Source organism: Saccostrea cucullata, unplaced genomic scaffold (assembly GCF_032062105.1).
Source record: "Saccostrea cucullata isolate Sc308-1 unplaced genomic scaffold, CSIRO_AGI_Scuc_v1 ctg108, whole genome shotgun sequence".
NCBI lineage: Eukaryota > Metazoa > Mollusca > Bivalvia > Ostreida > Ostreidae > Saccostrea > Saccostrea cuccullata.
The window spans coordinates 81,119-106,036 of NW_026935861.1; the positions used below are offsets into that span (position 1 = coordinate 81,119).

A 24,918-nucleotide genomic window follows, 5' to 3' on the forward strand; every position below is an offset into this window, starting at 1 on the left:
CTTCGTGTTAATATCAAAGATTTTTTTATATCAATCATCCCGAATTAAAATGTTTTGCACATTCTTATTCCTAAATTTAAAATAATCTGCCCAGTTTTAATTGATAATGTACTTTTATTCTTCATTGGTAAAATATTAGTATAATTAACGGGCAATTCAAACAATTTCATGGTCTATCTTGGTTTTTTTTTTTTACTTTTAGAAATGATGCAAAGATATTCTTGAGAGTTTGACTAAACATGAAAACCAAAAGCCAATTTTACTTGACCAAGAATTTAATTATGAAATGATAAAATACTTTAAAAGACTTCAAAATCAGTGATCTGAAATATGGGTAATTAAGAGAAGTGGAATTCTAGGAAGGAATGTATAAAAGTACAAGACTCGTGTTTCGTGTCCATGCTTGTTATCAGCTCTACCACGTGACCTTAATCTCTCCGGTTCTCGTCTGGTTTTAACCAAAAGCTGTCACATTCTTTCTTAGCACATTTCTGGGATGAGGTTCCTCTTTATTTTCCCCCTGTTGGGTCTGACCCTGGGACAGGATCCCACAGCCCTGGTTAACCTGGTGGATACCTTGAAGACCAGTTCACTGGAGTCTATACTGGTGGACCTTATAGATGCTGCGGGACTGACGGAGGCTCTTTCACAAGGAGGTTAGAAGGGTTGTTTTTTTACAATTAAGTTTATGGCTTAAAGAATCCTAGATTGATAAAGGATTCTATAAATCAGTAAGATAATTACATGAAATTTGAAAAAATCCTAGTAGTACCTAATTTAAGAATACTTTATTTTGTCCAAGTTTTTATATAGTCCATCATTATCAAAGGGACCAGATGAGCTATGCAGTATTTCCAGTAATTGTAACTTGCATGATGTGGAGGGAAATATCAGAATTTCTTTTAAAGAATTCAAGATTTATTTAACAGAGTATAATATTATTATTCTTTATTCAGGAAGATATACTTTTGTCCCTTTAGGTCCTTTCACTATATTTGCTCCTGACAACCACGCATTCAATTTACTTGGCAATGATACACTGAACAGTTTGAAAGCCGATCCTGCCAAACTGGCTGACATTTTGAAATACCACGTTGTTAGCGGCTTATACCATGTTAAGCCTGATCTGCTCGTAAACGAACTCATGCTGGACAGTCTAAAGGGAGATAAGCTCCGAGTCAACTATTACTATGCTGCTCGTGTAAGTACTCAAACGAAGACTATATAATATTCATGTTTCATCATCCTGAAAAGCTGGCTGGCTTAACGTGGAGTGCTCTTTTTTCGATAAAGCGGTTGGTACACATTATTTCCATCCTGACCGCGTTCCTTGCTCAGACCACCTGTTTATATATTTTTGTTCTGATTGGTCATTGTAGCACACACTTACAGTCGAAGGAGCCCGTATTACTTACCCCGACAAGATGGCTTCCAATGGTATCATCCACCGAATCGAGAAGGTGCTGATGCCACCAGTTGGAAACATCGTTGAGGTTTTGACTCAGGATGGATCTTTTAACACTCTTATTGCTGCTGCCAAGGCAGCTGGTCTCGTTGAGGCTCTAGGTGGTAAGTTTTATCCCTCTTTGTCTAAGAAATATATGAACAAATTGATCCCTTACAGTCTTTGCAATGATTTATTTTCGATAAGACCTTCTGCTCTGGAAATGTCATTAAAACCAAATCTGTTGTCAATTTGCTGAGCCCAAGACGCATGATCAAGTTTTGAACAGGATTTTACGACGTTTTTGGTAGATGCCAGTTTTCTTTGTGATAATATGATATTTTCGAGTGCAATATCTTGTATGCAGTTCGTTAAACTGAATGTATTCCTGTCCAAATAAGGACAAAATAAATAAGTGCAACAATCATGGTCACATTGTCAGGACTGGTTCATTGTAGATAAAATGAGAGGTCGTGTTGAACCTGACTTTGAATCTTATGTTAAATTGAAATCAACTTAATTATGGGCGCTGTTTTGTTTTTTATTTAAAGTACCAAACGTTTAAAGCACACCAGGAAGAAATAGCTTGTTTTATCATATTAAATTTAAGGTCATATCTGCCGTTCCTCATCTTTTATGAATAATAATTGTATTTTAGCAGTATTGGTCATTCATACCAGGTATATCTGTGTATATTAATTGTCCTGTAATGATAGATGTGTTATAAAAGCACTCCAGATATCCTTTTTTTTTCTTTTTCCAAGATGGACCAATCACTCTAATGGCACCAACTGATGCAGCTTTCAACAGACTTGGCAACGACACAGTGAACAAACTGCTACAAAACCCTAAGCTTTTAGGAGGTATGTTAACTCTTTACAACTTACTGAACTGTTAGGCAACATACACTTAATGTTCACATCATAGAAATATGACGTTACCATTTCCCTGCAAGCACTTTATAGTGCGGTACAAGTTTCTCAGTCTAAAGTTTAGCATAAATAATGTTATTAAATAATATTTTGATAAGAAAATAACTTTTCTTATTTTATGAGATTTTAGCAAGTAAAAGTTTGAAGGAAATTGGCATTAAATTGAAGATTAAATGAACTTTTAAAAGTGCGTGAAAATGTGTGATTGCGAGGAAACGGTATATGTGTGATTTTGCGTTAGAAATAGGAAATGGTATATGCGTTAAAATGCGTGACTGCGGGGAAGGGGGTTAAACAGCTCTGCGTGAACTTGAGCTGTTGCAAAACTATGCATTAATTGATTGAAATTGTACAATAAATCAATAATCATGTCAGTAAATACGATCTATATATTAAAGTTAAAAACTTTTATTATTGTCAGGTCATTATTTAGGCATTGGATTGTCTTATTATTAATTGTTAGATCATTATTTACACACTGAATTGTCTATAATTCTTTTTGTTATTTTCCAATCATAATAGAGAGCATATAACAAGATTTGGCCGGTCGACGGGGGATACATACTCATCCATGGCACCTGATCCCAGCTTTTATATTTTTGAAACCCGTGCTTCCTGCACCTGATTTGTATTGTTTGAATGGACATTTGATCTTGGGTGCTGTTTGTGTTTCCATATTTCATAAACACCAGTAGCATTTGTTCCTTTTTCTGCTATTGGTACCTTCAATGAAATATATGATTGATTGATTGATTGTATACTGTTTAACGTCCCTCTTCAGAATATTTCACTGAAATATATGAAGATAACGAACAGTACTCAATATCAAAAGCTCATTAAACATTACAAAATAGGAGCAGAGCAAACACAGACTTCCAAAATATCAGACGTGAGATCAGGTGCCATGGAGGAGTGACTTCCCCTGCCTACCGGTCACACCCACCGTTTGCTCCTTGTCATGATCGGAAAATACTGGAAAACATCCGCCGACAATTCACCGTGTAAATAGAGGCATTGTGAGAAAATAGTCAGTATTTGCATGAAAAATGATTATGACAAAAGCGTAGAACTTAAGAAATGATGACTTTCACTGTTGATATTTGACAATAATTTAGTTTTGAAAAATTGTATTTGCTGACAAGGTGCATGATGAAGGTATATTGCTGCATAAGTAAGGGAAGTTGACGATTGAAAAGTTAAAGACATCACGTTTATCATGAGCATGGTTGATAGATTACCATTTACTTGTATTTTTCAAGTAAAATATCCAAATATGAAACAAATGTGTCGATGTCACATGGCATGGTAGGCAATGGCACTAATAAAGATTCCTCATTGCCAGATTTTCTTCTCAAGAACCATTCTGTAAGAAAAGCAATAACAAAAATATACTTTAGTTAATTGTAGTAAATCAAAGTTTTCAAAGTGATCACTGTAGTATCAACTTTATCACTGTAGTATATGAAAGTGTCAAAAATATTACTATGGTTACTATAGTAAACTATACATAACTATAATATTTTTGTTAGGGTTAAGTGGGAGCATTCCGGAGTTATGTAGATTTAATTGTTCAAATCATAACCCCCGTGGTAGGGTGGGGCCACTTTAGATATTACAAGGGGGGTCTGGTGAAGAACAGAAGGGTCAGTAATCTAAGTGAGCATTGTGGCCCATGAGCCTCCTGTTCTTGAATTGTGCTCGGCTACATTTGAACATTAAGCTTATGTATTAAAAAGGGATAGTCATTGAAAAGAAGTTGAATTTTTGGGGATATGAAAAGCTCATGCAAACAATTATTTGTTCAGTAACAAGTTTACCTTTCGAAAAGCCAAACATTGAAGCATATCAGAAACAATTGGTTAACTAATGTTTAGCACGTCATCAAAGTATTGCAGTGATGTGGGATGTTTGATTGTCATTTTCAAAGAAAGACGAATTTAACATAACATCCATCCAAAACTTTGTTTAGTAAAACATTAAGTTATGTTTTTTCTTACTCAACAGATGTGTTGAAATACCACATTTTACATGGCACCCTCTACTCCAAGGGAATGCACTCTGGTAGCTTCCACACCCTGGAAGAGGCTGACAGACTCAGAATTTATCAATCATTCTTCGGTCTGTACCTTATTTTTATTTCAATTTAAAATCATACACAGCAATAGCTGCACCTTTTCTCCAAGATATGGACCTTATGATTAATCTTCTTTAAATCGTCTTTTTATCAGGTTCAGTGATAGTAGGCGGTCACCGTGTCACCAAACCCGACATGAGTGCAACCAATGGCGTCGTCCACAAGCTTGACTATGTTCTCGTCCCTAGTTCACTCAGTACTCAAATAAAAAATCTGTAATTTTTTTTTGTTTTAATAAAACTTATGCCTAGGTCACATTTAAGACGATGGTCGGGCGACTAAATTTTTCTGGTCTTGTCGGCTGAAAGAACATGATCGGCCGACACAGTATCGGGCGACACGGAGCAGTCACATTATTTCCTAGGGACACCGATGACTTGGATAAATAACACAAACAATCTTTTTCTTTAGAAATCAGCAATATTTTTTCATTGATCTATATTTAGATAGGTGACACGAGTAATGTTTGCAAGGCAAAGTGGCAGAATCTTATAAAATTGTGACTCAACGTTGAAAATGTGTGCAAAATTTTGCATGGAATTGCATAAAAACAACAAATGGCGCATATCTAAGCAGCAAAGAATATTTAAGATTTCTTTATATCTTATGGAATAATTATTTATGTTATTTCCGTTTAAAAAATATATATCAATCCATGCATCAAAATTTTGTTTGTGTTATGTATCCTTAATAGGTTAAATATTCACAAGTCGGCCAATTGTCGCCCGATCATCGAGCTCTGAGCTACAGTTTGATTTTAAACGTCGGCGGAAATAATGAACACCTTTATTGTCGAACGACGGACGACCGTCTTTATACACTGATGGTCGGACGATGATCGAAGGTTGGTCGACGGATAACTTCAATTGGAGAATCGGCCACCGACGCAGAAAAAAATATATCTTGGACCGATGGACACAAAATTGATCGGCCGCCAATAAAAGAGGTCAAAATCGGGCAAGACATATATTTTTTTTAAATTTAATTTTTAACATATCTTATAAATTCAATCAAATAATCCATTTGCTCATCCAGGAGAAAGAAGCATAACGTAATTCACGAAGTCCAGGTTTTTTTAATGGTCTTTTCAAACAAACAGTTTTTAGTTATATTGTAGTCAGAGGGCATCTTCATAGAACAGCTTATTGCTGTCTTACAACCATCAGTTTGCCATTACATTTTTTTTGTACAATAATTTGTCCGTTTATATTTTCTAGAATATCTTAGTAATTAAATTTCAAGGTAAGGACACCAGAATTTTAGTAATAATGACAGGCTATTCTAAAAACAAAGAACAAAAATTCAAATGCAAAAGATATATCATGGTATTATGAATTTCTTGATAATAGGTGCTACTGGATAGCTTCGCCGAATCTGGCAGAGCCCATTATAATTTCACACCCTATTCTAGCTACATTCTTTTGATATATTAAAAGTAATTCACTGAGACTGTTCAATATACTACAGCGTATTTAAAAAGAAAATACTATAATTATATTGTCAACTTTCCTTACTTACTCGTATGAAGCAAGAGACCCTTATCGTCTGCATATGGCTTTATATCTATCAGTTGATTCGATACGCAAGAGCGTGCTCTAAGTACGATGATATTTTTTACATCATGCAAGCTATTAACCAACAAGTTCATAACACGAGAATATCAACAATTTTGTTCGACAGTGGATGCCTATTCTACCTCATCCCTTTAATATTTCTTAAGGGGGATGTACAGGCCACATTGGATCTAGTCTGGTGTAAAATAAGAAATACCAAGAATGCACTTAATACTCTACCAAACTAGCCTAAAGTTATTCAAAGTGCTAATGCACTCATTACCTAATGTTACAGACCAAAATTATTAAATAATTAAGTTTATTTTGTTTTAATTAGGAGGAAATTAATCATGTTAGAACTGCGCAGCTACAGCATTCAGGAGATGAAAAATGCATTGAAAATGATGTCAGTTCGTTTCATTGATAATATGACTACAACTATTTGTTTCGCTTTTTTCTTGTCATTGTTCATAACTCTTGAAAATTTGATTTTTCATATGGGGGTCTTCCTGAGGCTATGTGTTCATTACATCCGGCATACCTCTGTCACGCAGAGTTCAAATAACATATTAGAAGAAATGTGACCATAACAACATCAAGACAAGAATTACTAAGTAATAATCCTTAGGTTATTTAACTTACTTGTTGCGTCGCACCGTCTGATAATGAAAAAGCGCAATTTTAACCCCATTCGCAAATCGGAAAAAACAACTGTTCTGTTTATAGCTCGAGTTTCCTCGCTCATATCATTCCACTGAGCACGTTGTTTGCATGTGCATATATCTGCTCTGGATAGATGCGTTTCTACAAAACCCTCAGCTTTTAGGAGGTATGTTAAACAGTTCTATATGAACTTGAACTGTTGCAAAACCATGCATTTATTAATTTAAAAGTTTAAAATGAAACAACAATCTTGACAGAGAATACAATCAATGATTAAGTTAAAGCTGATGGACGTTTTATATTGATTGCTAAGTCATTATTTGCACACTGAACTGTCCATATTGCTTTTGTTATTTCCAGATCGTGATAAGGAGCACATAGCTGGTTTGGCCAGTTGGTAGAGGAAACACATTCCTCCGTGGCACCTGATCCCACCTCTGATGTTTTGGAGGACAGTGTTTGCTCTGCTCTTGATTTCTATTGTTTGAATGGACCTTTGAGCTTGGGCGTTGTTCGTTGTTCCATATTTCATAAACTACAGGCCGTTTTCTGTCTCTCTTTCTTCCTAAACCCCTGTTATGTTTAACAGTTCCTTCCATAAAGAGAGGGTTCCTACATTTTCTCATTTTCATCCTTTCTCAAACATGGTGATAATTCATTTTTTTTCCAATACAAAAATGAAATTGACCGCGACTGATCTTACAGAAATATAAGTAGCAACTGTTCCTATGTCTGCTCTTGGTGCCTTCAATGAAAAATATGGAGATAACCAACAGTATTCAAGAAAATTCCATTAAACATTACAAAATAGGAACAGAGCAACCAATCATCCATGGACCTTCAAAACATCAAAGGTTTGATCAGGTGCCATGGAGAAGTGACATGGCCTGTCGACCGGTCACACCCGCTGTGTGCTCCTTGTCGTGAACTGTAAATAATGGAAAAAATCTATTGATAATTCATTGTGTAAATAATGGCCAACCAAAAAGTATGAAAAACGTTAGTCAGCATTTGAAAAAAAAAGACTCTAAATGAAGCTGTTGAAATTCTTGTTTCATCAAGTTATTTGTCAATAATTAATCTCGTTTTACACAAGTAGAGCATACTCTTGCGTATCGAATCAACTGAGAGATATAAACGCCGTACGCAGGTGATGAAGGTTTAAGCAATGGAAGTTGACGATTGAAAAGTTAAAGTCCACATACGATTTTCAGAAAAGGTAAAACTTATGTGGGAGCATTCCGAGGTTATGTAGATTTTTTATTGGTCAAACTATGACCCCAGGTATACGGTTGGGCCACTTTAGGTATTACAGTGGGGGATCTGGTGAAGAACAGCATGGTCAGTTACCTAAGTGAGCGTTGTGTCCTCTCGTTCTTCAATTGTGATTGGCTACATTCGAACTTTAAGCTTATGTATGGAAAAGAGATAGTCTTAACAAGACGACGGATCAAAAGGCTATGTGAAAAGCTCATTTAAATAATGATTTGTTCGGTAACAAGTTTGTCTTTCGAAAAGCCCTTCCGTAAAGCATATCAGAAACAATTAGTAAGCTAAGGTTAAGCATGTCATCGAGGTTTTGCAGTGGTATGGGATGTTGATTTGTTACTTTCATAGAGACGGATTTAACTTAACATGCATCTGGAACTTTGTGTAATACAACATTTAGTAATGTTTCCATCACTCCTCAGATGTGCTGAAATACCACATTTTACACGGCACCCTCTACTCCAAGGTAATGCACTCTGGTAGCTTCCACACGCTGGAAGAGGCTGACAGACTCAGGATTTATCAATCATTCTTCGGTCTGTACCTCATTTGTTCATTTCAATCTTAAATCACACACAGCAGTAGTGCACCTTTTTCTCCCACATATGGACCTTATAATTATCTTTTTTAATCGTCTTTTTATCAGGTTCAGTGATAGTAGGCGGTCACCGCGTCTCCAAACCCGACATGAGTGCAACCAATGGCGTCGTCCACAAGCTTGACTATGTTCTCGTCCCTAGTTCACTCAGTACTCAAATAAAAAATCTGTAATTTAATTTCTTTCATAATAAAACTTACTTCTCTCTGTTTTTATTTAAAAATACATTGTATAATATTGCACTTTTAGGAAGTATCTAATAAATTCAAATCAATAATCAATTTGCTCATCCAGGAAGAATGAGCATATCGTGATTTACGAAGTCCAGTTTAAGATAAGGGTCTTTTTCAAACAGACAGTATCAGTTATATCGTAGTCAAAAGGCATTTTCGTAGGACAGCTTATTGCCGTCTTACACCCATCAGTTTGTCATCACAATAATTTGTCCGTGTATATTAGTGGTTTTCTAGAATAATTATTAATTAAATTTCAAGGTAAGGAAACCAGAATTTGAGTAATGATGAACATTCAACTCTAAAAAAAATAAAGCAATAATTCAAATGAAAAAGATACTCAGTATATCGTGGTATTATATAGTATGTTATGAATTTCTTGAGAATAGGTGCTACTAGGTGCTACTGGATAGCTTCACCGAATCTGGCAGAGCCCATTATAATTTCACATCCAGTTATAGCTACATTCTTTTCATATATTCAAAGTAATTCACTGAGACTGTTCTGTATCCAATATACTATAGTGTATCTAAAAATATACTAGATATATTGTCAACTTTCCTTACTTACTCGTATGAAGGATATGGAGATAACGAACAGCATTCAACATCAAAGTCCACAAAACAATATAAAATAGGAGCAGAGCAAACACGGACCTCAGAAACATCAGAGGTGGGACCAGGAGCCATGGAGGATCGAGCATCCCCTGCCGACCGGCCCCACCCGTCGTGTGCTCCTTGTCATGATCGGGAAAAAACGGAAAAATCCGTCGTCAATTCATTTTATAAATAATGGACTAACAATTAGTATGAAAAACGTCAGTCAGCATTTGACTCAATGATACTAGTACATTGTATTTGCTGACAAGGTCATTGTTTCGACCATAGAACTTACAAAAATGATGACTTTAAACGAGACTGTTGATACTCTTGTTTCATCAACTTGCTTGTCAATAATTTACCTCGTTTTAGAAATTGATCATACATAGAGCATGCTCTTGCGTATCGAATCAACTGAGATATATACACACCGTATGCAGGTGATGAAGGTATATTGCTGCATAAGTAAGTATAAGTAAGGGAGTCGAAAAGTTAAAGTCATCACTTTTATCGTATGAAGCTTGGTTGTATGAAGCAAGGACCCCTTATCATCTGCATATGGGTTTATATCTATCAGTTGATTCGATATATAAGTACGACGATATTTTTTTCACCATACAAGCTATTAACCAACAAGTTCATAACACGAGAATATCAACAGTTTTGTTAGAAGTTATTATTTTGGTCGAATCAACGACCTTATCACCAAAAACAATCTTTGGGTAATTTTTAGCTCTACTGGTCAGAGACCAGAAGAGCTTATGCAATAGTAATGCGTCCGGCGTCCGTCCGTCTGTCCGTCTGTCTGTCTGTCCGTCTGTCCGTCTGTCTGTAAACAATTTTTCAAAATGCTACTCCTCCTACAGTTCTGGTCTAATTTCAATATAACTTGGCACACAAGTAGACTACACTAAGATACATAATTCTGTGTATCGGTTTTTGATTTCGATGAACGGTGTTGCCGTGGTTACTAAAAATAGAAATTTCTGTGAAATTCTTTCAAAATGCTACTCCTCCTACAGCTTTGGTCTGATTTCAGTATAACTTGGCACACAAGTAGAATACACTAAGATACATAATTCTGTGTATGGGTTTTTGATTTCGATGAACGGTGTTGCCGTGGTTACTAAAAATAGAAATTTCTGTGAAATTCTTTCAAAATGCTACTCCTCCTACAGTTTTGGTCTGATTTCAGTATAACTGGACACACAAGTAGAATACACTAAGATACATAATTCTGTGTATCGGTTTTTGATTTCGATGAACGGTGTTGCCGTGGTTACTAAAAATAGAAATTTCTGTGAAATTCTTTCAAAATGCTACTCCTCCTACAGTTTTGGTCTGATTTCAGTATAACTTGGCACACAAGTAGACTATACTAAGAACATAAAGAGACTTTATCAACGATCATTATTCTATTTATTTCAAATCCAAGCTGCTTAAGTACTTTTCTCTTCCTTTGCTATAAGTTCAAACCAGTAGAGCTTCAGTCTCGACAGAGACTTCTGGTTTTTTTACGTTTTTCAAACTCATTTCTAGGCTTTGTTATATACCGAAATTTCTACGGATTTTGGCGGTTACCTGATTATGACAGGGTATGCTTTCTCTTCCAAGGCACCTGCTACCATCTCTGTTTTTGAGGTCCATATTTGCTTTGCTCCCGATTTTTGTTCTTGAAATGGACTTTCAGCTTGAATACTGTTCGATATGACAAGGAGCACACGGCGGATGTGTCTGGTCGACAGTGGATGACTATTCGACCTCATCCCTTTAATATTTCTTAAGTTTAATACCCTCTTTACATTTTTGTATGTTAATTTTTATTAGATCGATCACTGTAAGTTACCTTCGCCTTTTATGATACTTAATTCATTTCATATAATACTAACTTAATTGAATTGAGAACTAAACTGAGTGGAAAATTTAACGCTTGTTGTCACGTGACATTTACACGACTACACTGTAACTTCTACCACATTGCTCATAAATAGCTAGAACCAGTCTATGTAAAGAGTGTATTACCTGAGATACTAGTACTGTCCCGAGGTTAAGTAAAGGTATTCACGAAAATGTGTATCGGCCTAAACAGAATCTCTGGCGTTTAAGGATTTTTTAAAACTGTTATTTGAGAATTAATTGCTCTTGTTTCGATTTTAATGCCCAGAAATAAATACTTTATTTAATAGTACCAGCAAGTATTCTCTAGACGTACTTGTTCAGCAAAAAGAAGTCTGAGAATGCAAAATTAAAAAACACAGGAATATTTATTTTGGCGGGGTAAGAACGTCATCAATCACGTGAAGGCAGCCATTTGCAAGAGGAATATCAGCATCGATGACCTGTGCAGTCTTCACATAAACACCTGAAACAGGACAATTATAATCAGTAACATAAATCTTAGATTTCACGAATAATACGGATCTAAGTTGTCGGTATATATGTATTGAAATATTTGACTTTATTACTTATTTCTCCTTTTGTTGTCTCGGCTTGCGGTGGTGCTTATTTCCAAGTTTTGGCTTTTATTTCATAAATTCAATTATTTATTTATTCTTTTTTATGAAATTGTTACACATAAAAGATGTAAGTGGTTATCATGTGTACGACATTTCAGCAGGAAACACAGATTAGCTTTGTGCCACTTAATAATGTAACAAAATAAATTTGTCAAAATAAAATCGTTGATCGTTGGCTCCACTTTTTTCTTTCTAATTCAAAACAATGGTTTAATTAGAAAAAAAAGTGAAGCCAACGATTGGTAAAATACCTGATCCGGGTAAACTAATTGTAAGGTTTGTTCCAGCGAGAGTGGGAAGGGTCATCCCGTCCGTCAGTCCGGCGGAGAACCACACCCCCGGAACCACGTGGTACATCAGGATCTCTGTGAAATAAACATAATTTAGTTACAGGTTCAAATACAAATATGGCTTTAACAATATTTTTATTAGGTAAACATACTTTTGAAATATGCGTCATCAGCGGTGATACTGGGTAAATTGGCCAAAATCTGGGCAAATGCACTGTCCTTAGGAGCAAAAATAGTATAGGTACCCGCTGGAAAATAGATTGATTATGTATATATAATTCATCCTTAAAGCAAGAAGCGTTATATCTAATGTTTTATTTTTGTTTTGCTGTTTTGAATCAAATCTTCAGTAGCGACTAAGGAAACAATAACATCGAAGGTCATTGTTTGATAATGAATGTATGAACCTCCCGCAAAGAAGTAGCTAATGAGGGAGAAAAGCAGACATCTCAGGAAATCGAGAGGATGAAGAGACTTATTATTTATAATCTTCGTAGTTTAATCAGGTTATAAATTGATATTTACATTTGCAAATATCTTTCTTAGATGAATCTGTTGAGGAGAAAATACGTTCAATTTTGTGTGAATTTCATTTGGGGGTCAGAGGTCATAGCGCGACCGGATCACAGAGCGTGGTGATATTTTGACCAAACAACTTCTAGGTCATTGCGCGGCACTACATACCAATACGTTGGCCCGTTCATGTAATAAATACAATTTAACTTGAAATGTATTCGTTTCAAATGTAAATATAAGTAATAAACAACAATGTTAAAAAGTTCACTGGGAAATGAACTTTTAGTTGGTACATTATCAAATCTACCGAGAAGCCCTTCGGGCTTCACAGGATTTGATCACGTGACCAACTAAAAGTTCATTTCCTAGAGAACTTTTTAACATTGTTGTTTATTTCTTAATTAAATTTTTTTACTTCAGCATTTTGATTATGTCATCATATAAATGTGGCAAAAAAACTTGTATCATAAGCTTACTATCCTGTCAGAAACTCAGACCCAGTAATTATTTATCTCTTGCCTAACAAGTTCAAATTGTCTTCTTTCAAAAGACAATCAGACACAGACATGACCCACTTTCTAATGGTTTCTCCAGTCCTTCCAAAACAAGTGCAGCGTATAGGTCGGAGAACTGAGTCTCGTGTGTACCGAGGTATTCAGAAATGGTGACGTCCGCGGGCATCAAAACACTGTTTATAGGATGAACTACTCCGTTCAGAACAATCTTGTCTCCACCATCGATCTCCACGCCTTGGATGACAAATTTCTAAAAAATATAAACGTTAAAGATGCTTACCTTTATGGCAATTTATTTTAGAGTTTAAAAATAGAAATATCTTCCAACTTTTAAGAGATTTCTCTCATTTTAAAGAAATATCTCTATGAGAAGGAAATATCTCTTAAACTTAGAGAGATATCTCTTATACGTAGAGAGATGTCTCTTTATATAAGAGAGATATCTCTTCCATTTGAATAGATATCTCTTTTTCCTTTAAAGATATCTCTTTCGCGAAAAGAGATATCTCTGAACGTTAAAAAAGATATCTCTGAATGCTAAAGAGATATCTCTTTCACCTATAGAGATATCTCTTTTACTTTTGGAGATATCTTTCCAAGTATAAGAGATATCTCTTAAAGTAAAAGAGATATTTCTTAAAGTAAAAGAGATGTCTCCTTATTGCAAAGAGCTATCTCTCTTCATTATTTTTATTTAAATCCCATTTGAAATTACTTTTCTCCTTACCGGAAGTAAGCTTTTAATTCACGGAAGTACATTAAAGTATTTTAAAATTTCGACATATACATGATATTCTACATTATAGCTTTACTAAACATGAAAAGTACTTCAGTGTTTCCTAGATTTCAAATTAGTAATTGTTTATTATATCATAAGCTGAGGAAATTCGGTCCATTGCATTTAAGATTTTATGCTTACTTTCGTTTTACTGAATATTAAACTTTTAGCATTTTTATCAACGAAGTTGCCATTATTATTTGTTGTTTCAAACAAGGGATTTATAGCATTTTTGTCTAAATGGTACATATATTCGGGATATTGCATGCTCAGTCTTTTTTTATAACAGCAAAATTAGTACAGAGATTTTACTACCTGTTTCGCTTTCGTTTTAAAGAGGAGAATTGATTATTTTATTTTAAGGATGACTGGAAAAGACATATCTCTTTCATTAAAAGAGATATCTCCTTAGCTTAAAAAGATATCTCTTTTTGAAAATCTAAAGAGATATCTCTCTAACTAAGATAGATATCTCTTTTAACCTTTTTAAGAGATCTCTCTCTCTCGCTTAAAGAGATAGCTTTCTCGCTGAAAGAGATATCTCTCAAGCTGATAAAGATATCTCTCTTAGTAAAAGAAATATCTATATTACAAAAAGAGATATCTATTTTGTTTAAAGAGATATCTCTTTCGGATATAAGGATACCTCTATTAGTCAAAGTTAAAGCAATATGAGCTGCATTTTTGAGAATTTTATTTTGCTGGTAAAATGTGTTATTATGATTAATTTGTATGTAATTTAAACCTTTCTGATCAATAAGACCGAAATAAATTTTAAAAATGTCTCAGAAGAAATGTTTCTGTACGATCGAATATACAGTATTATATAAGGTATCATTATTGTACAGGACGACAATAATGCAATTTTGCTTCAATCGAAGCTTATAAAAAGGTCTTCCATCGCAAATATGAACAACAGAGGTTCATAAATGCTCTATTTTTCGGTCATTGAAATAGTTAATTACAAATTTGCAAAAAAAAATTTCGATGTATAACATGCAGCTCATATTGCTTTAAAGATATATCTCTCTATGCTAGAGAGATATCTCTTACTGAAAGATTTTTTTTAAAATTTCATGAATAGTAAAAGGTCTTGCCATATATCTTGGTTATAGTGAACTTTCAGATAAATTCATGTTAAATTTTTGTTGTGATGTTGAAGGAGGCCATGTATTTTAACCAAGCTTAACATATTTTTCCGAAGAACGAATTTATTTTAATATGTTTTTTGGTTAGGAATATGAGAATCCTTTGCACTCGGGTAAGATAAAAGGGAAGACTAAGCAAAGCCTAAACATACTCTAAAATTAATAATTAATTATTCTTTATTTATAATCGAACATTTTCAAGAATAAGGCATATAGCAATTATATCTAAAATATGACCATATGTAAAATAATTTTTGACCTCTAAATGATCATACCAGTTGCACTTATATAGACTAGACTTCCAGCATAGCTCTTGTAAAGATGAAAGTAAAATACTGTCAAAACAATACATGGACATTGAAGTCAGATCATTTCATCCTAGAATTTGCAAGAAGCATTGTTTTCTTAACATTTTAACATTTATACAACAAAAAGTGAATAAGTAGTCTGTACAGGAATATCAAAACATGTCATTAGACTTGATTATTGTGATTATCATTAATTTGAAGCTATGAAACATCTTTAAAACTCCCAACCTGATTATCGTACCGATGAGCGGTCAGATTTTTTCCAGACAGTGTTGTGAACACTTTTCCGTCCTGTAGCATGGGTGATATAACAATTCCACTAGTCACGTGGAATTTAAGTGTGTCTGCCAGAGCCTGGGGGTCTCCACTCAGTCGGTCCAGTACACTCTGGGGGAGCTTAGCAAAGGCGGCATCGGTGGGGGCAAATATGGTCAGCGGGGTCGCTTAAGCAATATAGGGTGATTGTTTTAGGTCTATATCAGAGATGTTGAACATAGTACACGAACTTTAAACTGTTCTTTAACTTATTACAGGTAAATTCAAAATTTGATACAAACCAATTGCTCTAGATTTGAATATTGTACAGAAACAAACCTGATGTAGCTAAGGTTCCAGCCAAACCCGATTGCTTTAACAATTTAACTAGTGTCGTAAAGTTTCCTTGGTTTTGCAAGTAGGTGAAAACATTTTCCAATTGTCCATGAACAAAAAGACTTTGGAGGGAGAAGACTGTGACTAATAGGGCTAACATGTTGACGATCAAGTGCACTCCCAGTTTGTAGGGTTGAGCCTGATAACAGAACTGTATACAATAATCTCCCGCGGAGGTCACGATCTTATTCCACATTACGTATGTAACAGACGACTTCATGAATTTCATATTGTTCTGCTCTCTTAACCTTACTTTAATGTCACGTTATTATGAAATAATAATAGCTCGAGAAGTTTTTTTTCTAAAATCAGCTTTGTACATGATAACATTTGCTATTTTACAAATCCTGATATAAACTTTAAAAGTACAGTTAAGGCGCACTTTTTAAAAAACTCAAATTAATTCAAATTAACGTCACATTGTTACATTGCAAAAGTGTGTAACGAGGTAACAAAATATATTTTAGAAAAGATTGTTTGGGTTACTTTTAATTTATTTCACTAAATTAAACATAATTCGCTCATAATAATTGGTAGGACTTTGATATGCTCATGGCTGACATAACTTGTTATTTACAATATCACTAGGTTAAAAAGCATTCTAATTCTACACACTAGAACTCTGAAGTTCTTTGAAGTTCCTCCTTGACAATATATGTTATGTTTATTACTAGGTTTTCCAAAAACTTGGAATTCCGATGACCTTATGTTTCTTTCAGAGACGATCGTTTTTGTAACTTTTACACGAGAAAAACTGCTAAGGCCTTTAGTTTTAACATATCTTTATTAATTAAATATAACAACGTTTATGTGTAAAATTGAAATAACCTTTTTGAATTCGAAATAAAAGTCACAACACAGCCTGTCATATCTGTTCCATGCTTGATTGATACTCACTGAATATGTTAAATGTAAAAACTATACCATTATTAGCTATTGCAGAGAAAAATAAATTAAACCGAGTTATTTTTTTGTTACAGTTGGAACATTTATTCAAATACATATATAAATTTTATGATTCGGTATTTTCAATTATGCCAAAGTGATCTTTGTCAAGAATCTCTTGTGAAATAAAAGATTTAAGAAAACTTATAAAAAATACATAAAATGAAAATAATAAATACTTGTAGATATTCGATTTAAGGTTATCAAAATATATCAAAAGTCACGTCTTTAGATTGGTTTGTAATTATATCACGAGCGGTCACCCTCAACTCTGTCTCCCCAAAAAAGAGTGTTACCTCAACCTCGGAGCGGGGAGATTCCGGAGTTTTTCTTGAAACAGGTGCCCTGAGTGTGCCCAGCAGTTCACATCCAGGGTCATCGACGAATTTTGGATCTTTCTCAGTCGAAATATAAACAGCACATTAAAGTATGGTATCGTCATCATGAAGAGGACGGAATATTGAGACTTAGAAAACCCGAGAGGGATCTGCTGTCCCTTCTGAACGAAGGGGAAAAAGACATCCTTACACCGATTCATTCCGCTGACCTCGAATTTCTTCGATTGTGGATGAATGGTCGGCTTAAATTCTGGCCATGTTTGAATGCCGTATGTAAACCTTGCCACTCTTCGAGAAATAGAATCTGGCACGTGACCGAAGTACACGGCTCGCTCCCTTGACAACGGCAAGCCCTGCTTCGGTCGGTACAATAACTTTTTTGTTTGGAAAATTGTCGATAATGGCCTTTTGAACAAGTTTACACTCGGAAAAAACCACCTACCATTAGAATATTATGAACATCTCTCACATTTTCTTCTTCAAATAATTCGTCAACATGCTTTACTATGCTTTCAATAGTTTTTAGAAAAAATGTCTTTTTAAAAAAGTTGAGATCCCACTTTAATTTTCCCACAAAATATGTCACATTGTCTTTTTGAGGTGAAAGTTCTATAGCAGAAGGAAAGTCCTTAACATTTCTGCTTTCTTTGCAAAATTCAACAAAAGACAAGGGTATTCTTACATGGATTTTCCCCGTCATATCGGGATAACGCTACGTTTTGTTACTTCGAATGTTCGTAAAATATCTAAGTAATCCTCCAAACTTTGCTTTTTGTATTTTGACATTGTTCCGTCCCCGCTTATGTCTTCCAAAAAGCGAATGAAACGATCGTCGACGGATTTTCCTCCCCATGGCCCCCACTTGCTGGACTTATTTCTTCTAAAGTGTGGTCCTCACATTTCTTATGTACAGTAATATCAGCAGTACCACCTAAAAAGGAAACCATTCAATTCAACTTAATCTGGGTTCATAAAGTACGTTGTACCTAGAAACTGAATGTTCGTTATAAGATATTCAAGATTTTTACCCCCAAGATCTACCACCATATACTTTTGTTCAGAGTTCAGTACCCCCAGAGTGGCAGATAATTGTTCCTCGTCGTTTGTGAGATGTTGACAATAAATAGATGCTGCTTCGGGCTCCAGTGCAATTATAAGTCTCTTTTCTATTCCTGCCTACATTCAACAGAAAACTCATTCAATTAATGGAATAGACAGTGTAGCAATAATTTTCTTATTAGAAAATATTATTTTTTCTCATAATTTAGGTGGGAAAAAGAAGGGGGACTTTTTGTTATATTGTATGTACCTTTGTAGTTGCATCTCGCATGAAGCGTTTGGCACGATCACCCCAATTGGCGGGTACCGTCAAAACATACTCTATGGCGTCTTCTTCCATTCCGGGGTCACTTTTCTTAATTTCTTTATATAAATGATCCTTCAGATAACGTATACAATGAGTAAAAACTTTAATGGCCGGTAGTGATTTTCCTGATTCATCTTTGCAAAGAATATTATTATTTACTCCCTGAAAAAAATTATATAGACAATTGTTCGATTGATTTAATATAATTCAGCTATTACATGTATTTAGAAAAAGCAAAATGAAAGTACGTAGGAATACTATACCGGATCTTTGTGAAGAATCATCTTAAACCGTAGGAAGAAGTAATACTTGTCCTGCTGTTTCTTGGCTGTTAATTGAGAATATTGGTCTTCTGCATCGTAACCAAAGGCCACAAATTTCTGTCTGGAGTCCAGTAGTAGAGCAGTGGGGGCCTTGTGTGACACCAGTCCCGCACCCTGCCAAAGGTACGTGTACAGCTTCTTCCATTCTTGTGTGAGAGAAAACGCGTATCCAGAGTACGTCGTCCCGAAATCTATGGCCGCCACAAATAGGCTTTGGCTTTTGCTTCGGGTGCTCACATCCATTTTAGTGTCATTCTCGATCTCTTCCTTTTTCCTACTTTCGTTTTTGCTACACTAAATGTGTGCGTTCACAATTCTCCCATTGGTTGGTATTGGTGGTGTAATTTACCAATGGCAAAACATTGGTACCAATGTTTACTATTGGTAACTTTTATTGGTTACCAATTCTGCAGGCCAACCACATCTATGGCAGATTGGTAACCCAGATTTTTTTGTTTATTAGAGTCACCCTTAAGATGGCTACCTGGACAGTTCCTGGTAGCACGAGTGAAGTTTTCTCACTAGTAATAACACTTCATATGAATTCTACTACAATTTAAGGGAAAATATTGTTATCTCTACATAGTATTGCAAATTTCAAACAAATGATCACTTGTTTTGGCAAAAGAATATCATCTGAAGACAAGTTTTCATATAAAGTTATGTCCATAAAAGTAATTTTATTTTGATTAAGGAGTGCAATAAACAAAATTCTTTTTGAATTTATTGTATCTGGAAAATGGTGAAAACTCAACATTTGCCATTGGTAACCATTGCTTACCATTGGTGACCATTAGTAACCAAGTGTTGCCATTATTCACTTTTGACAACCATTGGTACAGCCTTTGGTTGTTTTGTCATTGGTTTACCAATATGCTGTTCACAGTTTAATGGCAACCAATTGTACCATTCTTCAACATTGGTGCCAAAGACAAGCCAATGGAAAATGGATACTTGTACCAATGGAAGAATTGTGAACGCACCCAATAGTGTGTTTATCAATAAGAATAGGTAAAATGTACCTAGACATTTAACTGGTTATGACCCAGAAAAAAATGTGGTACGAAGCCAATATTCATATTAGCAATATCAGCCTTAAAGTGTACATATGTCAACATATAGTTCTTTGACTTTATAATAAGTACATTTTATAAATGAAAACTTGTATATGAATATGGCTAAGAGTGGATTTAATACTACAGTTTTAAAGAGATTCACTAAAAACAACAACCTTTTTCAAACCGAAAGTTGATTAATGATCGATGAGTTATGGACCTTAAATCTCAAAAAGGAACGTATAATGTAAGTATGTGTTAACTTAATATTTATACAGTCATTTTTTCCTGGATGTATATTCAGGACTTCATCGATACTCTTTTTCATCTTTATGTTTTCAGAGTAATACATTTGGCAGAGTATTTTCAACCGATTAGCGTACTACATTTTGTAACCGATCAGTGTATTACATTTGGCTGTGTATTTTGTAACAGAGTAGAATATTACATTTGGCTGTTTATTTTGTAACAGAGTAGAGAATTACATTTGACTGTGTATTTTGTAACCGAGTAGAGTATTACATTTGACTGTGTATTTTAAAGGTACTTGGACACAGATTTGGAGGTAATTTTTTCTTTATAATATTACGACTTATATATTTTAATAGCACTTCACACAAAAATTAATTAAAAATCTTATTTCATTTAAAAGTTATTATAACTTTAAATTTTTTGGCGGGTGTGATTGACACATCCTTGCACTTTCACAAATTTTAAGTTTACTCTTAATACTTAGGGAAAGTGGCAGCCTTGTTGTGTGTAGCATGATTATTTTTTTAGCTTTATTATGTTCTTACATTTACTTTTCTTAATCAGTAGATTTGTATGTTTTTATTATTTTACTTTCATTCGTAGACTAGATTGTTTATCAATGTCTTAACCCAGACTGCGAACAGGTCATGGGGAGCTGTTAATTAGGCTAGGAGGAGGCTTTATACAATAGTAGTGATTTATAGCATTTAGATCTGATAGCTTGACCTTAGTTTAGTTCAGGGGTGATTAAGAGGAGCAATGAGAGGAGTCATAAACTATATAAGCAGGGTATTTTTAGGATGATTAGATTTTATTGGGAGTAATTTGAAAGAGTATTTTAATAATGGGAATTTAACTTGAGTTATTTTGGGATAATTATTCTAAGTGCCTTTCATTCAATTCTTTATAACATTGATTGGATTATATTTTACTTTCATTTGGATTTAATAAACAAAATACTACTATTTTGTGTTTTATTACAAAGAGGAATTATTATCAGGAGCTACCAAAATATGAATGTGAAAAGGATTTACTCGTAAACGCTACAAATGGTGGCAGCGTCGGGATTCTTTGGATAATTTGTGAATTTTATTGTGAATCAAAATGGATCTAAACGGACCTTAATTCGCAAATGTGTTGGATTATTGTGATTCTGAAAATTTGATTTTCATTGGATTTATTTCATTCATATTACTGGATTATTACAAGTGACTTGTGTATCATACTTTTCATAGTTATGAATGTATACAGATTCACAAATGTGTATGACTACGATGACAATGGAAACTTAGTGTATATTGGAAGGATTACAATTCATGATAAAAAGGAGTGTTAAAACTGTTATTGTATGTTTAAAGTGAGTGAGAACCGTTTTTCACTTGTCACGGAAAAAGGAGAAATCAGTGAATTCTTAAAGTGTCCGTTTTGTAACTGCAGGATTAAAGCATATACAAAGCAGCGTACCATTGAAATGTAAAACATTTTGAAAATGGATGAAACTTCGCATTCTTTAATTGATATGGAAATGACAGACTGTGGCAAATCTCCAAACAAGCAAACTCCTGAATTATTTTCAAGCCCAGCTAGAAGTCCTAAATTACGAAGTACAAACATACGTCGTCGTTTGGAAGATTCATTTGAGAATAGTGAAAATTTCGCTCCAGAATTTCCACACATGGAACAGCCAATGAATAGTTATGAACTTCAGGAGGAAAAGTATTTTAAACAAGGATCCAGAAATTTAGTTTCATTATTTTGGATATCCGTGTGTATTATTGGATGTGTTGTTGTGTTTGCTTTGTATCGCTATTTTCCGGGATTGTTGTGTTTGACAAAGGAATTCATCATGTCTGGAGGAGCATTTGTAGTATTTTCCTCAATCATTGGAATGATGGTGAAATTGGCAAAAAGTACTGAAAGCCCATCTAAAGGGATGGAAACTCAGAGAAATTATCCAGGGATAGCTAGAGTGAATGGTAAAGGGAGCCAGGATTCATCCTATCAAATTAATTTTAAAAGAACTTTCAAGGGAGATGGAAATGAAATTTGGTGTGAATTCATTCGTTATTTTGAAAATATTGCAATTCTTAATAACTGGAGCTTGGATCGTATGAGGAGAGTGTTACTTACTGCTTTACGTGGTCAGGCTGAAACATACGCATATGGTTTACCAGATGACAAAAGAAATAGCTATGATGAGTTGAAACAAGCCATGGAGTATAGATTTGAACACAAGTCAATGAAGGAAAGTTGTGTTGCAGAGGCAAAACTACGAAGAAAGAAGGAAGGTGAATCGTATAGGGATTTTGCTCAATGTCTGGAGGATTTGTATCGAAGAGCACACCCTGAAAGCCGAGAGTATGTTCAAGAATGTAGTCTAAAGACTTTCCTTGATAATTGCAGTGAGGTGGAAAATTTTAGGCTTGCAGTTAGAAGAACCAGACCTAAGACATTACAAGAAGCGGTAACGGCTGCAATGCAAGAGGAATGCATAAGGATTAGTGAACAGCAAAACAGAGATCCGAAAACCTTGACAAAGCCCAGAATTTATCAAGTTAGCCAGCCCAATGATGTGAGTAATGGATTTGACAATATGAGACAACATGTGAAGAAGGCTTGCTTCAAATGTAATTCCACACAACATGTTCTAAGGAATTGTCCTATCAAAAACAAGGGGAAAATAAGCAGTGCAATAAGTGAACCCGTTAAACAGTTAAACAGCGGGAAACCGAGGCAGTAGGCCGTGCGTTGGTCGCTGATATGAATATGCCTTGTACAGAAGAGATAACTCACAGTGATTTACGAGTAATTAATAACAGAGCTCATGAGGATGCGTGTAATACCGATTCTGTGGATATGAAGCTCAATGAAAGTGATTATTGTGATGTTTTTGAAAAGAATACATCTGACATTTTAATTCCAGGAAGGAATGGATTTTTGGTAAATGGTTTAATTCAGGAAACACCATTAACATGGAAGATTGACACTGGAGCGAGGAAAACTTTCATCACTGAAGAAACATTTTATAGCATTCCTTTGGATAATCGTCCTGTACGAGAGCAAGTGAAAAGTAAATTCTTATCAGCTGATGGACGTAAACTAAAACTTCTGGGTACTGCTAAAATGATTCTTACTTTGAAGGATGTTGATATTGAATTTCGTGTTTTTGTTGGAGGAGTCACACATGATTTATTGGGAGAAGATTTTATTGTGAAGTTCAAGTGTAACTGGAACTATCAACGATGTGCTTTGAGTTTTACATATGATCAAGAAAAGGATTTGAATGAAGTTTGTCCAACGAGAAAAATTTATAATCAGGATTCTTTGACCATACCAGGGAGACATGAATTTGTTGTGAGATCTATGGTAATGAATGCTGATGGGACAATTGCAATACCAATGCCTTTGAAAACTTTCATTAGTTCGTATAAATTGGGAGTTGCCAGAACACTTCTTGATTCAAGCAATACAGAGTTTTACATTCGATTATATAACTCAGAGGACCATGCCATTACAGTACCGAAGCATACTGAAATAGCATTACTTGTACCTGTTACATATGTGAGTCAACCAATTTGTGACAAAGGAAAAGTTATATCCACAAGTAGCAAGGGAGAGACTCAAGAATTACCAGAGTACCTGAAAGCAGTCTATGAAAATGGAATCATAAATTTAAATTCTCGAGCGTCTGAAAAGTTCAAGGAATTTCTCATGGAAAGGAGAAATGTGTTTGCTGACCCAAATGGAGTTTTACATAGAACCAACATTGGTGAGCACAGGATAAATTTGAGTGACGGAACGCCGTTTAAGGAGGCGCCGCGGCGGGTTCCATTGTTTAAAAGGGAAATTTTAGATCAAGAAATAGGGAAACTACTTGATCAGGGAATTATTGAGAAATCCAGCAGTCCATGGTCGTCGCAACTTGTTCTTGTTCAGAAGAAGGATTAAAGTTGGCGAGATTGTGTGGATTATCGTCGTTTGAATGCGAAGACGATAAAGGACGCATATCCGATACCTAGGATAGATGATAACTTGGATGCATTGGCTGGATCTGTTTGGTTTTCGTCTTTGGATTTGAATATGTCTTATCACCAAGTGCCGATGTCAGATCAGGACAAGGAGAAAACAGCATTTGCTACACCAAGAGGGGGGTTATATCAGTACAATGTTATGCCTTTTGGATTATGTAATGCTCCAGCGACTTTTCAGAGAATAATTGAAAGAGTATGAAGTGGTCTACAGTGGAATGTAGCTGTATTTTATTTAGATGACATCATTGTCTATGGAAAAAGCTTTGATGAGCATTTGGAGAATTTAAAGCAAGTATTGGATAGACTGGAAGATGCTAATTTGAGGTTGAAAGCAATGTTCATTTTTCGTGAAAGAGGTGTCATTTCTGGGATATGTTGTTTCTAAAAGTGGAATCAAGACAGACCCTGCTAAAACTGAAGCAATAGAAAATATTTCAACACCAAAGAATGTCACAGAATTA

At 34.8% G+C, this 24,918-nt stretch overlaps 2 protein-coding genes and 1 pseudogene across 3 annotated transcripts; 1 reads left to right on the forward strand and 2 right to left on the reverse strand.

Annotated features, from left to right (window-relative positions):
- Nucleotides 1-422: 422 nt before the first annotated feature.
- On the forward strand, nucleotides 423-8,788 carry LOC134244022 (transforming growth factor-beta-induced protein ig-h3-like). 2 transcript variants are annotated; one of them, XM_062726274.1, is made up of 6 exons: nucleotides 423-656; nucleotides 981-1,201; nucleotides 1,380-1,569; nucleotides 2,209-2,307; nucleotides 4,381-4,494; nucleotides 4,605-4,915. In XM_062726274.1, the coding sequence occupies exons 1-6, from the start codon at nucleotides 497-499 to the stop codon at nucleotides 4,727-4,729; spliced, it is 909 nt and encodes a 302-aa protein (XP_062582258.1). In that variant the 5' UTR covers nucleotides 423-496; the 3' UTR covers nucleotides 4,730-4,915. The 2 variants fall into 2 exon arrangements, with proteins under 2 accessions (XP_062582258.1, XP_062582259.1); XM_062726275.1 differs by lacking the exons at nucleotides 4,381-4,494; nucleotides 4,605-4,915 and adding exons at nucleotides 8,418-8,531; nucleotides 8,642-8,788 and having other exon boundaries at nucleotides 424-656.
- A 2,882-nt stretch (nucleotides 8,789-11,670) lies between these two features.
- On the reverse strand, nucleotides 11,671-16,293 carry LOC134244024 (transforming growth factor-beta-induced protein ig-h3-like). The gene is made up of 6 exons (XM_062726276.1): nucleotides 16,091-16,293; nucleotides 15,725-15,939; nucleotides 13,323-13,512; nucleotides 12,384-12,479; nucleotides 12,193-12,306; nucleotides 11,671-11,787 (listed from the first exon to the last, which is right to left on the reverse strand). The coding sequence occupies exons 1-6, from the start codon at nucleotides 16,245-16,247 to the stop codon at nucleotides 11,690-11,692; spliced, it is 870 nt and encodes a 289-aa protein (XP_062582260.1). The 5' UTR covers nucleotides 16,248-16,293; the 3' UTR covers nucleotides 11,671-11,689.
- Nucleotides 16,294-16,912: 619 nt separating this feature from the next.
- On the reverse strand, nucleotides 16,913-20,076 carry LOC134244035 (heat shock 70 kDa protein 12A-like; annotated as a pseudogene).
- Between the last annotated feature and the right edge of the window lie 4,842 nt (nucleotides 20,077-24,918).

Coding starts and splice junctions, on each gene's coding strand:
- LOC134244022 (XM_062726274.1), top strand. CDS start 497: ATGAGGTTCCTCTTTATTTTCCCCCTGTTGGGTCTGACCCTGGGACAG. Junction 1,570..2,208: donor TCTCGTTGAGGCTCTAGGTG/GTAAGTTTTATC, acceptor TCTTTTTCCAAG/ATGGACCAATCACTCTAATG. Junction 4,495..4,604: donor AATTTATCAATCATTCTTCG/GTCTGTACCTTA, acceptor TCTTTTTATCAG/GTTCAGTGATAGTAGGCGGT.
- LOC134244024 (XM_062726276.1), bottom strand. CDS start 16,247: ATGTTAGCCCTATTAGTCACAGTCTTCTCCCTCCAAAGTCTTTTTGTT. Junction 12,480..13,322: donor ACTGGAGAAACCATTAGAAA/GTGGGTCATGTC, acceptor TCTATTTTCCAG/CGGGTACCTATACTATTTTT. Junction 12,307..12,383: donor TGATGACGCATATTTCAAAA/GTATGTTTACCT, acceptor TTTATTTCACAG/AGATCCTGATGTACCACGTG.